At 40.3% G+C, this 18,891-nt stretch overlaps 1 protein-coding gene across 39 annotated transcripts in view; it reads left to right on the top strand.

Annotated features, from left to right (window-relative positions):
* The window catches only part of CADPS (calcium dependent secretion activator), a 471,006-nt gene that overhangs the window by 290,538 nt on the left and 161,577 nt on the right, over nt 1-18,891 (top strand). For all 39 annotated transcript variants that reach the window (XM_017527379.2, XM_017527388.2, XM_037738038.1 and 36 more), the window contains exon 9: nt 7,031-7,097. In XM_017527379.2, the coding sequence (XP_017382868.1) occupies nt 7,031-7,097 (67 nt within the window). The remainder of the gene's footprint in view (nt 1-7,030; nt 7,098-18,891) is intronic.

The raw sequence follows: 18,891 nt of genomic DNA on the forward strand, positions 1-18,891 counted from the left end.
GGAGTAGATACTTAATAAACAGAGCTATGTTACTAATTTACATTAAATTCACAAATACCACATGAGAGAAGACTGTCCCATTTTTTTTATTCAAATGAAAAATTACAAGCATTGCCATGGGTGCTACCCTGCCAAGTAGTCCCAGGGCAGAGGGACACTGAGGCCAGGGGAAAATCTTCCATGATTCAGCAGTTTTGGGGGATTCCTGGAACTTTAGTTGAACACAATTAATCTTCATCTGCTTTTTTTAATCCTTTGTAGCTCATCACTCTGGCCTCTCATATAACTAAAATGTCCCCAGTGAATAACAGGAATGTCAGTGACCCAGTAGCAAGGATTTTACAAAAATGTCATAAGAGAGGATACATTCAAATCATGATGCAAAATATGGCCCGGAGCTCCAAACCCAGACATGTGTGTCTAAATTTCCTTTCCAACAGATGTGTACCCAAAAGTTGAATGTGAATTCAAATAAAGAATCCAAAGAGAAGCCCTTTGCAAAGTCAGTAATTACTTACTCTTTCTACTAGGACGGCTTTTTTTTTTTTTTTTTTTTTTTTTTTTTTTTTTTTTTTTTTTTTTTTTTTTTTTTTTTTNTTTTGAGATGGAGTCTCACTCCATCACTCAGATTAGAGTGCAGTGGCGTGATCTCAGCTCACTGCAACCTCCACCTCCCCCAACTCCCAAGTTAAGTGATTCTCAACCTCAGCCTCCTGAGTAGCTGAGACTACAGATGCACACCACCATGCCCAGCTAATTTTTTTTTAGTGGAGATGGGGTTTTACCATGTTGGCCAGGCTGGTCTCAATATCCTAATCTCAAGTGATCTGTCCACTTCAGCCTCCCAAAGTTCTAGTAGTACAGGTGTGAGCCACCGTGAGGACTGCTGTTTTTACTAGTACAAATAGTAGCACACACAACAACAACAATAATACTTATCCAGCCCTTACCATGTGCCAGTGAGTATGCTAAGCACTTGACATATATCACCCCATGAGTTCTCACAAGAACTCTATGAAGTAGCTGTTATGTTATCCCCACTTCACAGCTAAGGAGACTGAGGCACAGGGTAGCTAAGCCAAAGGAAAGTTTATGACAGAGCCAAAATTCACATTTAGGTGTCTCTCCTTTAGTCTGAGATATAATCACTGGCCTAAACTTCCACTCACTACATTAGAATACTGCTTTATCTATTGGTAAATCCAGATTTCCACACATCCGGACAGCCTGAAGACAGAGTTGAGGGCCATGAATGCCCACACGAATAGATCTGCCTGTAGTGTGAGGAGCTAGAAGGGAAGCCACCTGTATGTCTGCAATAACAGAACTTCCATCTGCTCCAGGTACTGTGCATCCTATTTAATGAGCATGTTTTAACCCAAGAAAACGCAGAGCCGGAGCTGACTAGACAGAAACAGTACATCTCAGCCCTCAGTTTTTCTTAGTTTTGACACCTTCTGGTATGTGCCAAATTAGCAATAAATTCTGAGGAAAACCTCAGAGGGAAAGCCCCTCCCTCAAGCAGACTTTCTGTAGGAAAATTGTTACTTTTTCCCTGATCCCACCAGCTTTCCCATTCAGAAGCCTTTAACCAGAAATCCCCTCTGTTCAATTAGAATCATGACTCATGTTCTGACTTCAAAAAAGAAACCCAAGTTTCTCATCTAGAAGGGAGGAGGAAGAATGTGAAAAGGAAGCTTTAGAGTCAGACTGTTCTGAGTTTAATTTCTGGCTGTGTCCTTCATCAGCTGTGGAACCTGGGAAAGTTACTTAAACTTTCTCAGCCTCAGGTCCCTCAATTATAAAGCAGGAATAATAGTATGATGATATAGCTAATAGTAAGTGTTTACTTTCAGCCAGCTATTGTTCTAGGCACTTTATATTTCTACTTTAATCCTTGAGGTTTAAAGCACTTTATATTTCTACACAACCCTTGAGGTAGGTACCCTTATTATTATCCCCATTGTATAGATGAGAAAACTGAGGTAGAGATGACTCTAGAAATTTATTTGCCCAAGGTTGCACATGAATCTAGGCAACATAACTCCAGATTTAAGCTCTTAACTCCTCCAAAAGAGTGTAATAAACTCACGCAAAGTGGCAGGCATAGCACAGAAAACTTGTAACACTTCACTAAGCAGTAGCTATGATTTTTATTATGAAGGGAGAGTTAATGATTCAGTATGAATTACACTCTATGGGTTCTAATGAACTTCTTTTCCTGCTTTTATTTTCTTGTATTATGATTATATACACAATAGATGTTGTAGCTGTATTCATTGTTGCAAGTCTCTGCCAAATGGGTAGTAGCTGCCAGATAGAATTCCAGAAAAGTGTGAGGCGGTTACAGTCTTGCTAGTCATTACTTAAAAACCACAGAATTTCTTGCCCACTTCCTGAATTTTACCTTTTACATCATCTACTTCCCTATGCAAGTAAGTCCAAGGAGATTTCCTTTCACATATTTAAGTTTGTGATTACTGATAAAATGATACATTTTCCTCTGCCCATGGAGAGATTCTGTGATAAAGCTGACATTTGTTGTACATCTACTTCCTGACATGCCTCAAGCTCGTACTTCACAAGCACTGTCTCATTTAATCCTCACAACAGCCCTGTGAGTGAGGAACCATAACTGACCTGTCTTAGAGAACACCAAGAGGTTAAGAATCTTGACCAACATCTCATAGTAGCTGGTAGAACTAGAACCGGAATATTATACTCTTAACTGTTACAAGCCAATAATCTCTCTCCTTAGCCCTGGCTGAACCTCCCTTTTATTTCTATTTCTGCCATGAATACATTAATATATCATTATAAGCACTGACCAGGACAGTTAGATGATTTATGTAACCCCAGAGCTCTTTGCACTGGCCTCAGCAGCAGCACAGGGCTGATAAACTCATCAGTCATCAAGTCAATGCTTCCTGCATCAGCTTTGGTCCAGCCATCACCTCTCTTGCCTGAACCCCTGTAACCAGCTCCTCACTGATCTCTCTACTTTCTCTCTTGCCCCTTCTTCCTACATTGTATTCTCTACCCCGCAGCCAGTGCGATCTTCTCACATGGAAATATGATTGTGTCACCACTCCCCTACTCTTAAAACCCTACCATAGTTTCTCATTCCTATTTAGAATGAGCATATTGGTGATCTGATTTACCCATTTAAGAGGTCAGTCTAGCTGCTGTGGGATGAATGGAGCATAGAGACGAGAAGGAAAGTGGGGAGGCAAGTTAGCAGATTCCTGTCATGGTGCAGGTGGTGGTGATGGTGACTTGACTGGAGAGTTGCAGTGGGGATGGAATGAAGTGGGACATATTTGGGAAGGAATGCTGTGGGTAACACCCCCGGGGCACCAAGGAAGGAGAACTGTGCAGACCTCAGGCACAATTAGTGCCTGAAGTATAGCTCACTGCTTACTTATATCTAGCTTATATATGTAATCATACCTAGTCCCATATAATCTTTCTATATAATCATATAATAACTTACTGTTTACTATATCTAGCTTATATATATAATCATACTTAGTTCTATATAATCTTTTTATATAATCATACAACTTACTGTTTACTATATCTAACTTATATATATAAAATCATACTTAATCCCATATAATATTTTTATATAATATAATAACTGTTTACTACATCTAGCTTATATATATAATCATACTTAGTCCCATATAATCTTTTTGTATAATCATATAATAACTTACTGTTTACTATATCTAGCTTATATGTATAATCATACTTAGTTCTATATAATCTTTCTATATAATCATATAATAACTTACTGCTTACTATATCTAGCTTATATATATAATCATACTTAGTTCCATATAATCTTTCTGTATAATCATATAGGTATTGTAGTCAGAGCTGTACTGACACATGTAGTGCTGATTTATAGAATCCTTCTATATAACCATATAGTAGTTTGTAGTAGGAGGAATGCCTAGAGCAGTCACAGAACAGAAGCAGCACATGGGAAAACAGCCAGACCAGGACAAGAACAAAAGATCCAGGCGGTGGCATCCCTGCCTGAAAGGGCATATGCTGTATGGCAGGCTTGGAGCAAGAGTCTCTCCTCCTGATAAAGGAGTTGTAGTACCTTGCATCCGGTTCCTGTGGAAAGTAGGCCTCAGGCCTGAGATCCCTCAAATAACCGAGGGAGAAGAACCCCTCTGGTGTGACCAGTCATGGCAGCTGTACACCCTGTCAGTCTTTTCTGGCTTCTGTGCTAGCTCAAATCATCCTCCCATAAATATCTTAATAGAAGAGCACAAGTCTGTCAGCTCCCACTGAATTGGCTTATGGTATCTTTCTAATAGAAACCCTTTGAAGTCTCCAGCCCCCTCACTTGTGATAGGAATTCAGAAAGAACAACATGATTCTGTGATAGGTATTTAGAAAGCAGAATCGGGACTCCTTCCCTCCAGAAACTCACAGTAGGAGCAATAAATATCACAACAAATAAATTAAAGCTGTGTGATAGTTGTAACAGCAGAATTACCTACAAGGCCTAGGAGGTGATGATATCAAAGTAAGGGTTTAAACTGAGGGAGAATATGAGTTTTCTCACGAGGAGCAGGGAGAAGGCATCCCAGGCAGCATCAGTTGTACCAAGTTACAGAGGTGTGAAACTTTATGGTGTGGTCAGGAATTCCAGATACACAATGTAGATAATACAATGTGCAGAAGCCAAGTCGGGGGGTAAGCAGGAACAGAAAATGAAACGTTTTTTAGGCCAGGTCAAGATGCTGGACTTTGTCCCTATAGGCTAAGGTTTTCCCAAGTGTATTCATGCCACTGATAGTACACAAGATAATTTTAACAATATACAGATGAGCATGGATCAAATACAGTCAGCCTTCCCTATCCACAGGTTCTGCACCTGAGAAATCAACCAACCATAGATGTAAAATATTTTGGGAAAAAAAATGAAAAATAAAAAATACCTTAATAAAAAATAATACAAATAATACAGTAGAGCAACTAGTTACATAGTATTTACATTGTACTAAGTATAGTAAGTACTCTAGAGATGTACTTATAGATTTAAAGTATATGGGAGGGGCCTGGTGTGGTGGCTTACACCTGTAATCCTAGCACTTCAGGAGGCCAAGACAGGCAAATTACCTGAGGTCAAGAGTTCAAGACCAGCCTAGCCAACATGGTGAAACCCCATCTCTACTCAAAATACAAAATTAGCTGGGCATGGTGGTGCGTGTCTGTAATACCAGCTACTCAGGTGACTGAGGCAGGAGAATCACTTAAACCCAGGAGCCAGAGGTTGCAGTGAGCCAAGATTGTGCCATTGCACTGCAGCCTGGGTGATGGAGCCAGACTCCATCTCAAAAAAAGAAAAAAATTCAAAAAAATAAAGCATATGGGAGGATTTGCTTTGGTTATATGCAAAGACTACACCATTTTTTATAAGAGCATCTGTAGATTTTGGTGTCTGCAGGGGTCCCGGAACCAATTCCCTGTAGATACTGAGGGACAACTGTAATCATTTATGTATTTTAATGTGTGCTACATAAGTATAATTAGTATATCAAGCCTATAATATAGTTTTGTTTTCAAAATAAATTTATCCATGTTAACTAAGTTAATTTAAAGAAAAATAATCAAGTAAATCATAGAATAGATGAACAGATATAGGACCAATCATGAAAATGAAATGTAAGAAGCCAAAGTTTGAGGCACCTTTCATATAAATGGTAGGGAGAGGGGGCAGGCACTGAAGGAATTTTAGCATGGAAAAGGCATGATGAGATTTGCAGGTGGTAAGCTCTGTCTCATTTCCAGGAATAGGATGAAAATTATTCTCATGTCCCTGAAACCAATTAAGAGGTTCCTCTATAATTGTCCATGGAAGCAAAAATTGTGGGTGGGGACTGAAATAGTGGAAGTGGGAAGAGGGAAGACGAAGCCGTGAGGAACTCCCCAGGAGGTAAAAATTCAGCTGCACTTGGCGACTGAGGAATAAGGATGAGGAAACAGAAGGACCCAGGATGACTCCTGGGTTTCTGGCTTGAAGGTCTGAGTAGATTTTGGCTGCCAGCCACTCTTGGGAGCCCCTGAAACTTGTCAGGCAGTAAAAATTTTAATTAGGTGCATTCTTCATTATGTTCCAAAGCAGAAATTCTGTCTGAATTGAGGTGAAGTGAGAATTTGGAAGTTGTCCAGTAAGTGTTGATGACAGTAAACAGGTAAAGCCAGTTTTAGAACTCAGAATTTGAATGTATTTGAGTATGACCAGAGCTCCCGTTTCTTAGTTGGATACAGCCTGAAAAATGCCAGCCTCAATTCCTAGATCGATGCCAGTTCAATGTGTAACAATCCACAAAGTAGATAGGAAAGCATGTGAATCGATTAGTAATATTGATCTTAACATATCCAGACAGTTCTGAGCTCTGCCTCTGTAGTTCTTGACACTGCTTCTTATTTTATTTTTCTGTAAAAAAAAATTAATTTCTTTCAACAAAAGAGCTTTTAGAGAAGAAAGAAGGAAGTGGGGGAGAACTTCCTATGTTGACTTGGAACTTCCTCACTCTAATACACCTGCATTCCTCCCTGTAATACACCTGCAATACAGCAAAAGAAAACAAGGGAAGGTTTTCCTGAATGAAATGTGACAAGAGGTAAAAGAGTTGTGAAATTTACCACTCTTTTTTCTTTCCTGTGCAATGTCTTTCAGGAGTTCCCCTACCTAAAAGATTTTTAGCACATACACAAATTAAGTTGCAGGGTAACATTTTCCAAGGTGCTTTCTGGAATCAGTCAAGGAGTGTAAGTCTCACAATGGGCCTCAATTCCTCCTGTAAGTGGAAGTGAGCCACACTTGCTGTTCTTTATGCTCAACCACAGAGCTCCAAAATCTGTGCCCTGTTCCTGAGCCATGTGCATTTCATTGTTTATAATGTACATTTCCATGTGCATTACCAAGCTTCATGACAAAGTGTGTTTAACAATTCACTCACTCAAGCATTAATGCAGCTCTGGTCTTTCTCCTTTCCCTTAGGTATTTGTGGGCCATCGGTAAGAATGTTTGGAAGAGATGGAAGAAAAGGTTTTTTGTATTGGTGCAGGTAACTTAATTCTTCAACTCTAATAATTCAGTCTTAAGAGACATCAGTATTAAAGATTTGCTAGAATGAATGAGTGCTTTTAAACTGAGGTATAGCTTTAATAAAATACACAGAGCTCATGTATTTAGCTCAATAAATTTTTACATATGTCCATGTAACCAGCATTCAGAGGAGGATACAGAACATTTCCAGTACCCAAAGGGCTCTCCCTTGTGCTCTATTTTCTAGTTTTATATCACTTTAAATTTTTAAAAAATTAATACATACTCATAATTTTTTAATTCAAACAATCCAGAAGTATGTGAGATAAGTCAGGGAGAGTAGACTCTCACTCCTGCCCAGTCTCCTGCCAGGGATGGAGGATTCCAGGAGGATTGCCAGGTTAGGGCTATAGGGACATTAACATCGGCTGAAAACAATGTAGTATTTTAAAAGCACTGAGATAAGCATTATGAGTAAAGTCAGAATTTAGTTGGACTTTTTGCCTCTGTTTTATTATTTAGCGTGTTTGGATTTGAATTACCTGTGTGGGATTGCTCTACTCCACGTGGTACCTGGTGCTTCCAAAAGTCTTAGCCAACTTCCCATAACTATGTTTAATACCTAGAATAAATATTTCCAGTAAACTTTTTGTTTAACTGAAACCAAATTCTTCAAGTTGTTCTGCAACTTGCTTTTTTCACACAAGTGATATAGCGATTTCTCCATATTTGCACGTATAGCTCTGGCTCTATTGTCTGTAGACTTTTCTCTTTTGGATAGACTTCTGGACTTTCCCAATTTGGGCCATTCTTAACAATGCTGCAGGGAACATCTGTGTATATGGATACAAATGTAGATGCAGATATTGATATTAATACATTAGTCATATATAAATAATATCTTTACTCTTGAGCATTTCTTAAATTTTTTTCCAGAAATGATAATACCTGTCTTTGAAAGACCCCATCTTTTTGGTCAGGGAGGGGTGTTTGTTTTTTGCATCAGGATTTTTTCCATTTACAAAGAAATTTTCCCGTGCTTCCTTTTAATTTCTAGGCTCCACTAGAGCATTTATACTATTATTCAATTTGCAAAAAACTAATTTATGCTGTACTCTGAAAGATGTCACAAAGTGAGTCAACTTGTAACTGCGTCACAAAATAGATTTATAGGGTTACTTGACTAGCATTAATATTTAGAGTGCTACCAATATTTAGAGTGCTTTATACTCAGAGATGTGACTGTAAAGCAACTCCCTTTCAGGTCTAAATGACCTTGAGGGTTCCACCAACTCTGAACTTCTAAGACTAGACCATCTATAGATCTACTTGTATCTGCTGTGCCACTAAAGCAAAATGCAACTCTCTGGCTCTAATAAGCAGAGGTAATCTTTGCTTTTAGTATTGTTATGGGGTACAATAAAACATTAAAGTGATTTAGCCACAAGGAACATTTTGGAATGATGCCCATCCTTCAAAATAACTCTCAGCTAAGCAATGGAAGCTATTTTAGCCTGTGATACTTTTCCTCAGACTAACAACTAACCAACATTTATTAAGCACCAATCTTGCATGGAGCACATTGAGAGGACATAGAGAAGAACTACTGTGTCTGGTATTTCACTCCCAGAAAGGAATCTGTTAGAGTTCCACATATGCAAACAGCAGAAATAGTCTCAAGCTAATTAAGGTTTAAAAAATGAATATATGGAAGGCTTTGGAGAAGATAACTCATAGAAATGTGGAAAAGGCTGAATTACCCATCCATGTTAAGAACAGGACACAGCATAGTTCCAGAAATCCAAGTTGTGTTAGTCAGCCTTCTCCAGAGGGACAGAACCAACAGGATATATGTGTATAGGAAAGGGTGTTTATTAGGGAGAACTGGCTCACACATTACAAGGCAAAGTCTCACAATAGGGGTCTACAGGCTGGAGAAGAGAGAAGCTGGTAGTGGCTCATTCTAAGTCTGAAAGCCTCAAAACCAGGGAAGCCAACAGTACAGCCTTCAGTCTAGGTCCAAAGGCCCAGTAAGCCACTGGTACAAGTCCCAGTGTCTCAAGACCAAAGAACCTGGAGCCTGATGCCCTCTGGCAGGAGGAACAGAAGGAAATATCTAGCACGGAAGAAAGATGAAAGCCAGAAGACTCAGCAAGCACACCTATCCCCCCTCCTTCCACCTGCATTGTTCTAGCCACACTGACAGCTGATTGGATGGTGTCTATTCACACTGAGTGTGGGTCTTCCTCTCCTAGGCCACCAAATCAAGAGTCAATCTTCTCTGGCAACACCCTCACAGACATACCCAGAAACAATACTCCACCAACCAGCTAGGCATCCTTCAATCCAAACAAATGGACACCTCATATTAGCCATTACAAGTCCTGGGAACCATAGGCAGTGATACTGAGGTGGTCATGAGACAGACTAGCACTGACCACTTTCCACCCTTGTATCTCTCCTTGAGGGTCAAATTTTATAGAGGGAGAGTTGGTATAGTCCAAACTAGTTCACTCCCAACACTTTTAGCAGGAAGAAGGGGTAGCACTTGGGTTGAAATGAAATTACACTGGATTTCTTTCATGCAAAATCAGGATGCCATTGCCAGAAGGAGAAATGGATACTGGGAAGGCAAAAATAGCTGCTATCCACTTTAAAGAGCTCACAATATAAATGAAAAGACAAGACACATCAAAAGAGGTAGTGCTGGCCGGGAGCAATGGCTCATGCCTGTAATCCCACCACTTTGAGAGGCTGAAGTGGGTGGATCACTTGAGGTCAGGAGTTTGAGACCAGCCTGGTCAACATGGTGAAATCCTGTCTCTACCAAAAATACAAAAACTAGCCAGGCACTCTTGCTTGCGCCTGTAATCCCAGCTTCTGGGAATTCTGAGGCAGGAGAATTGCTTGAACCCAGGAGGTAGAGGCTGCAGTGAGCTGAGATTGTGTCACTGCACTCCAGCCTGGAGACTCCGTCTCAAAACAAAAGAAAAAAAAAAAAAAAACAGGCAGTGTTGAGTCATGCATAGTTCTCACCACTCCATGCTTCTCATTGCACTTGGCACAGCAGTCTCTCTTAGAATCACTTGGTGGGAGCATGCCTGGCCTCCTCAATAGACTGTGTACTGTTTCAGGCCCAGTTCTGTTTCTGATTCTTTTTTGTGTCCTTCCCTCTTTTCCTCACCACACCCATATACAGTCCTTAGCCTAGTGTCTGGCACAGGCAGTCAGGAAATATTTTGCGGAAGAGAAAAGAAGAAGAAAGAGGAGAAAAGCTCAGGCAATGCCTTGGGTGATGCTGAAAAAGGAGAGATCATGTGCTCCAAGAAGTGGCTGGTGACAACCATTCTCAGATTTCTGAGAACCTTTGACATGATGAAGCTCTTAGGAGAAGTAGATGACCTCTTATTTCGGGAGAGGAAACTCTTCAGGAAAAACAAGAGGAAATGTGTGGAAAACATCAGTAAAGCCATGTCTGTACAGTAAGTACAGAGAGAATCAAAAGGGAGAGAAAGAGTTTTTTTCAGGCAACAGGAACACAGATGTTTACAGCCTTCACACTGAGTCTTCTACCAAGAGAAGATGAAAGTCACACAGCAGCTAAAAAGCAAGCTCTGTGCTCACTTCTGAGAATCATAAAAGGGCACATCTCATCTAAAGTTCGGTATCTTTCCTAGAAGGGCAGGAGAAAATAATTTCAGAATTTTGTGATATTTTTCATGTACACATGATTCTCATTAACTTTAAAGAGCCATCGAGGTACATTGGGCACATCCATCCCCCAAAGAAAATCTGTTTCAGCCTGAATCAGATTTCTCCCTTAACAACTTCTGTGACATGCAGAGGTGACATGAGAGTCCCATCATCACAAAGATAATGGGGGAGCCAGGATGACAACTTAGGTTTTCTCTTTCAAGCCTTGTCCTATTCACCACAATGTCCAAAAGCAATTTGCTGGCATACCCAGAAAATACTGCATTATTTTTTAATTCTTTCCATTTTTTTCATCTCTCCTATTTAAGTGATCACATTTAGAAGCACTTTATCAAAATCATAAAGAAAAAAAACACGCTCATTTGAAACAACCCCAATGCCATCATTGCTGCAGGAGGAAAGTTCAAGGTCAACCATGCTGGTCCAATTCAGAGGAAGCAAAAATGTCCCAGGTTGTTTGAAGGAAAGGATGTCTGTCTAAGCAGCGACAATCGGCCCCCAACAGCTACATGCAGTGTTGAATTCGGTGATATATACAAAGGATTTTCAGTTTCTCTTGAGCCACCAAACCCTTGCTTTGAAACTCAAAATGCAAACATGAAACCCAGAAAACCACCTGATCCAATTTGCAGAAGGATGAGGGTGCTGGGGAAGGAAGAAGATTCCCCTAACCCCGCCCCCGCTTCCAAGGCAGCCTTAAAGGGAGCTCTGTGGAAAACAGTGTGGAAACCACCAAACAGAAAGTATATCTACCCAAGCCACTTACTAAATCTTTGTGTCTTTCAATTCAGATGTTACATCTTACAGAATTTATTTATATAGAGAGGTAGCAGCACACAATTTCCAGCACAATTTTGATTTAATATATTATATTTAAAACAAGGAAAATTTTCTGAAAAAAACAAAGATGAAGAGAGGACATCCAATGTTAGTCTCCTCAAAATTCATGTCCTGCTCTACACATATTGGCAGAGTCTACTTTTTTGCTTAACAATTAAAATTCTCCCTGACTGAGATTTCCTTTTAGTGCTACTACCTTGGGGAACGAAATGTTAGACTGTTAAGGGACTTCCTACTAGCCAGGGATGAAGGACATACTCAGAAGAGTGTTGAACCAAAGTAGCAATTCCCATTTTTTTAAGGATCTGAGCTAAAATTATTATAGATCTGGCTAGAATCTACCCTACTAACTGTGAAGGGAATGAAGCAGTTGTAAGGAGCTTCTGTGCCAGAGATTCAAGCATTCCTGTACAATGAGACAGTGTCTGTAAATGTGGGCCTGGACCATCTGCATCAGGTGTTGTTTAAAATGCAGATCCTAAGGTGCCATCCAGAAGACTCTGATACAGTACTGGGGTGGAGGCCAGTAATCCATACTTATACCAAGCACCCCAGGAGATACTGTTGCAGGTAGTCCAAAGGCCACCCCTGGAGAAACACTGCCTTGGAGGTCATTCTTCCACTTAAAGTGAAGGGTCTCATTCCCTTCAGACTACACCATCTTAGAGTTTATGTCCTCTGTAGAACCAAGCATCAGAGTAGCTAAACAGATAATTATATGCAAATGGCAATAATAAAGACTCCTCTTGCCATGTTCCTTGAAATTCCAATATATGTCCTATAAACTTGGCTGGCTGCAAACCCTAACCCAGAGATTAAGGGAAAATGGGTCTTCAGCAACCTGAATCAATAAATTACTGGGGCCTTCTTCTAAGCCCTCAGGTCCATGGTGAGAACCAAATACAATTGTTACTACTGTTAGTAACTCTAATGTGACCAAATCAACACTAATGTTAAAGATGCCAATTCCATAGAGTACTGCTGGAGAGCCAGAATGCCTCACCCTGTGTGTAAGGAGAACAGTGAAGACAGGCCAACTTATCACCCATATCAGGTTAGAAAATCTTACCTCTATCATCTTTTTATTTTAAAAACAATTTTATTCTGTGCTCAAAAGATTTCTGGTTAAAATCAATTTTTTTATTGGTGTTCAAATAATTTCTGAGACATTTCCCCCATTTCAGCACTATACAAACTATATTCTGTGGTTCCTCTAATAATGTGAGCAATCACTTATATGGTCTTTCAGAGTTTACAAAGCAATCATCAAGCTAGTCTTCACAACCTTTCTGTACTACACTGAGGACAAGGCTTTTCTCAACTTCACATTAGAGGAAACTAGGTTCAGAGTGGTTAAGTGGCCTGCTCAAGATCAATGGCTTATAAGCAGCCATATATGAATCCTAACACAGGTCTTTTAACTGCAACTGCCTTCAGTAACTCCAAGCAGTTAGCTAGGGCCGGTACTCAAAGAGATTGATGCATGCAAAATGTTATATATATATATATATATATATATATATATATATATATATATGGAGTACTACTCATCCATAAAAAAGGAATGAATTAATGGCATTGGCAGCAATCTGAAAGGGATTGGAGAATATTATTCTAAGTGAAGTAACTTAGAAATGGAAAACCAAACATTGTATGTTCTCACTCATAAGTAGGGGCTAAACTATGAGGACGCAAAGGCATAAGAATGATACAATGCACTTTGGGGACTCAGGGGAAAAGGGTAGGAAGGGTGAGGGATAAAAGACTACAAATTGGGTTCAGTGTATACTGATTGGGAGATGGGTGCACCAAAATCTCACAAATCACCACTAAAGAATTTAGTCCTGTAACCAAATACAACCTGTTCCCCAAAAATCTATAGAAATCAGAAATTTTTTAAATAAAAAAAATTTTTAAAGAATGTTCTAGAACTGAATTACTTTACTCAGATGGAACCAGCATGGCTCCTCTGTTTCTGATTCCCAACTGAGAATGTTACCAGAAATTATGTTCCAGCTTTCAGAAAAGTGGCTACATCAGAACAAGATAAAATATTATTAGATAATATATAATGTCTTGGAATACAGTAGTAGTCACCTGGGAATACCATATTGAAATAAATTAACCACAAAAATTAGTTGTTAGACATATGAGTAGTTGAAGGATTTGTAACTCTGAATGTTTGTTTTTCCCACTCAACTCCACAATTGCCGTATAAGACATTTATATTTATATTCTGGTTGCACATGGCAGATATCAATCCCAACAAGCTTAAGTTTTAAAAAGAGAAGAATTAGTTAGCGAATTATACTAGTAATTAACTGGAGAGTCTTCTGTCATGGCTAGATCCAGAACTCAAATAATATCATCACGCCTCCGTCTCTCAATATATGTAATCTCTTGGCTCTGCTTTCCTCTGAACTGACTTCGCCCTCAGGCATGATCTCTGGCAGCTCGAGCCTTACAAAAGTTTGGCAGCCCCAGAGAAAACTTGTCTTTTCCAATTGTTCCAGTACAGGCCTTCAGTGAGCTTTGTTTGGCCCAGTGTGGTACCAAATCCTTGCATCAATCCCTGCAGCCAAGGAGTACTATGTTGACTGGGGAGGCATGGGCCGAGTGTTCCACGCACCCTCCTTCCAGCTAGAGGTGCAGTTAGTTCCACACAAACCACGTGCACTGAAAGTTGAAAAGAGAGTCGTTCCCAGAGGAAGACCACGATTCAGTTGTGGGAGGGAAATGAGTGCCCTGCATGCACACATGAGAAATTCCCCCACAGAAGACCAGGTGCAGTGGCTTGTATCTATAATCTCAGCCTTTCGGGAGACTGAGCTGAGATGATCACTTGAGGCCAGAAGTTTGAGACCAGCCTGGGCAACACAGTAAGACCCTATGTCTACAAGAAATAAATTCTTTTTTAATTATCAAAAAAAGAAATGTCCCACAGATGTTATCATTTTGCCCATTTAAAGATCACAAAACCATGTCCCAGAAAAGTTAACTGAACCTCCTTGGGTCACGTAGAAAATAATGGATCTGAAAACCAAATCCAGTTCGGCATGACTCTAAAACCTGTTCTCCTTCTGCTTCACCAAATCGCCTTCACTTCAGGGTCAATCAAGAGTCTGGGAGTTAGACACTGTGATCCTTCATTTGCAACTACATCGCACTAAAAATAGTCCTTAGTCTCCAGGAACTGTGTGATTCACACCATAAAAACTTTCTCGGCTGGGCACAGTGGCTCACGCCTTTAATCCCAGCACTTTGGGAAGCCGAGGTAGGTGGATCACCTGAGGTCGGGACCAGTGTGACCAACATGATGAAACCCTGTCTCTAATAAAAAATAAGAAAATTAGCCAGGCATGGTGGTGTGCGCCTGTGGTCCTAGCTGCTCAGGGAGGCTGGGATAGGAGAATTTCTTGAACCCAGGAGGCAGAGGTTAAAGTGAGCCAAGATCGCGCCATTGTACTTCAGCTTGGGAAATGAAGTGAGACACTGTCTCACAAAAAAAAAAAAGAAAAAGAAAAGAAAAATTTCTCCATCTTCAGATTTTGGCTCAATTGGCCAAAGCTTCCTCGGGAATTCTTTGCCTAACCACCCCCCTAGACCAAATCTCCAAGCTCTTACAGTACCATATACCTCTCATTTAAAAATTTGTCACTATTAAAATAACACGTTTCTGAAATGTGATTAATGTCTACCTTCACACTAGACATGAGGGCAGGAATCATGTCTTGGTTTCTGCATATTGACAGTCCCAAAACCAAACACACTACCTTTGTATTTGTTGAATGAATGAATGCATCTATTATAAACAACTCTTTTCTAAAATATGTATGTGAATTTTGGACAAGGGCTAGTGACCAGGGTTCAGTAANAAAAAAAAAAAAAAAAAAAAAAAAAAAAAAAAAAAAAAAAAAAAAAAAAAAAAAAAAAAAACTGATTAATTTTCAAAGAATGATGGTAAATGCAAGGAAAGAGGATTTAGACAAAATGCATTCTACTGTTAGTTGTATGTCCAAGTACTTTAGTCTCCCACAGGTGATAGGAAGAAGGGGAGGGGAGAGTTGGGGATAAGAAAGGTTTAACCTTTTCATCTCATGACTGGAATCTACTTGCTAACTATAATTGAAACTCAGGTGCAAGCCTTAGAGGTTCTGGACAGTTCCTATATATTAAAACAGTGGTTCTCACACTTCAACATGTATTAAGAAATATCTGGCCAATTATGGTGGCTCATGCCTGTAATCCCAGCACTTTGGGAGACCAAAATGGGAGGATCACTTGAGCTCAGGAGTTCAAACCAGCCTGGGTAACATAGTGAGACAACCCACCCCCTATCTCTACAAAAAAAATTAAAAACTTAGGCATGGTGGCACATGCCTGTAGTCCCAGCTACTGGGGAGGCTGAAGCAGGAGGATCACTTGAGTCCAAGAGGTCGAGGTTGTAGTAAGCCATGTTTGTGTCACTGCACGTCAACCTGAGCAATAGCAAGACCCTATTTTGAGAAAGAGAGAGAGAGAGAGAGAAGGAAAGAAAGAATCTGAGACAATTATGAAAAATGTACAATCCTAAGGCCCACTGTGACCTGAGATTCTGATTCTGGTTTGACCTCCTTACCCTTTCCAACACACACTGTCTAATAATGAAAGGCAGCTGCTGTGCTTCACTCTTTCTGTTTTTCGAAACGGAGTTTCGATCTTTTGCCCAGGCTAGAGTACAGTAGCCTGATCTCAGCTTACTGCAACCTTTGCCTTCTGGTTTCAAGTGATTCTCCTGCCTCAGCCTCCCACATAGCTGAGATTACAGGTGCCGACCACCATGCCTAGTTAATTTTTGTATTTTTAGTAGATACAGCGTTTCAACATGTTGGCCAGGCTAGTCTCAAACTCCTGACCTCGTGATCTGCCCACCTCAGCCTCCCAAAGTGCTGGGATTACAGGCGTGAGCCACTGTGCCTGGTCTGCATCCACTGTTTAGGGAATATTACTTCAAATCATTTTCTAGTTAAAACAAGTGACTGGAAATGAGCTAAGGGTTTTTAAACGTGTATCTGAGGTGCAGCCACCTTTAAAATAAAACCTCACTGACTGTTCCCTCAGAAGTCACAACTGTCTGTCCCATGATTCCATGAGAAGGTACCTACCCACCAAAAATCCCAAGGATGTGAAAGGCATAGTCCTTTAAGCCCTTCTCTCCAGTGTGCACTTTCAGATATCTGCCTGTCATTTGAGATCACTAGATTCTTATGCTTTCTGTAGTAGGCCAGGCTCTCTGACGGGTGGCCGACTTTCTCACTTCTAACGTGCATTCCAGACTTTGCTGTGCCATTATTACAACAGTGTTCGCCGCCTCATTAATTTTTCATCAACAAAATACGGTCTTAAAAGAATTCAACTATGACAAAGGAACATGCATTTCATTGGGAATGGCTTTCACTTAGTATGATCTTGTGGAAGTTTAAAAAATAAATTTAAGACTTTCCAAATATTTGCATTTCTTCCACCATTCAAGCACTCTAGAAAAAACAAGTTTCCCCCAAAAATTTTCAATAATACAAACCATTCAAAGAGAAATCATTCCTCCTCCCCTCGTTTATTTCCTAAAGTACATTGTGAAATCCTAAATCAAGGTACTCCCAATGAACCAACTCAGTTTGGTTTACCAACTCAGACCAATTCAGTTTACCGACAGTGACTTCAGCAATATAACCAGAAGAGGGCATCAGCATACAGCTCTCCAAGAAGCAAGCCACTGAAATAGAAAAGGAAAAAAAATAAAAATAAAAAAGCCCAAACCATGTAGTAATAGTAAATGCATAAATCTTGAAATAACACCCTTCTGTTGTGATTTTTTTTCATCTCAATTGAGTGTCAGCAACTCTCTATTTGGCTAATCACATTAATAAACTGCGTCATTTTTCATGTTGCCAGATGAGAAATGCCAGGTTAAGAAAAAAAAAAAAAATCCCCACAGGACCATTCTGCAATATCTATGATCGTTGTCATGCAGAGTGTCACAGGGAATCTGTTATCCCTAGGACCAATAATAACAGGTTGGAAAGGCCCGGCGCTGTACTTGGAATACCGTGTAAATTTTGAAGGGGAACCCTCTTTATTGGATTGTATGTACTCAACTTTCTAGAACCAATCACATTCAATTAGCAAATGCCCATTATATGGCAGATTTTACTTATGGGAGTGAAAATACAACCAAGATATATGACTTCCTGGACCTGCCTTCAGTGAATTTATAATCCAGTAGGTAAATCCACCTATTGAACTATACTATATTAGAATGTGTATCAAATTTGAGGAAGCTGCCCATATAAATGCGTGTGCATATGAAGTGTTTGCTCTGTGGGTATCGCACATGGTATGTAAAGTGCAATTAATTCTCTAGCAACAATAAGATGCAGGTAAATACAGATGAGGACTCCAAGGCTTACAGAGCAGACAGCTTATCAGAGCTGGGATGGGACTGCAGGCCCATGGAACCCCCAGCCTACACTCTTAACCTTCCATTTTAGGAGAAGAGTATATTATCGGTTGTTTTGTTTATTACAAAAAGTTAATACATTTTCCTTTATGAAAATACTCTTACTGACCCAGCCTTACGTTTCCCCGGGCATTGCAATATAAGGAAGAAGTTCTGCAAACCGTATGCATTATAAAGAAACCCAAGTGGGGCGGTAAAGTTTCCATCAGGAGCCAACAGAGGGCAGCAACAGACAAACCAACCACCAAAAACATCCTCCTGTGGATGCCCTTCATCTCTCCATTGGGACCCTCAAGCTTCGGACAGTGCGGGAGATGCATGTAGCACTCGAGAGCGACAATTTCTTATCGCCATTAAAACAACACAAATCTCACCATAGAAGAGGCTAAAAATGTCCCCCGCTGGGATCAAAGTTCACTTAGAAAATGTCTCTCTTAATAAAGGAAACTAAGGGATGAGGGACGTGGCACTCCTTGTCCAAGACATTTGACATCCACGGATAGTAAATACGCCCGAGAGCTTTTAGCCCGAAGCTGGGAGGATGCTTGCTTTCCCACAGGCTCCTTGCAGACAAGCCGGATGCAGAAATGCTAACTGTATGTGCTGGGTCTGGATGCACTAGAGCGACAGGATCCTGAAGGCGGGCCTGCAGCTGTGAGTGCCCGCCCTGCACTGGCATGGATTGTGTTGGTAGAGTGAGGCCTGCCATTAGGGCACCAGTGACAACAGCCACGCCACTGGGGGCTGAGGTTTGCTCTACTGT

The sequence above is a fragment of the Cebus imitator genome, unplaced genomic scaffold, assembly GCF_001604975.1.
Source record: "Cebus imitator isolate Cc_AM_T3 unplaced genomic scaffold, Cebus_imitator-1.0 Scaffold48, whole genome shotgun sequence".
NCBI lineage: Eukaryota > Metazoa > Chordata > Mammalia > Primates > Cebidae > Cebus > Cebus imitator.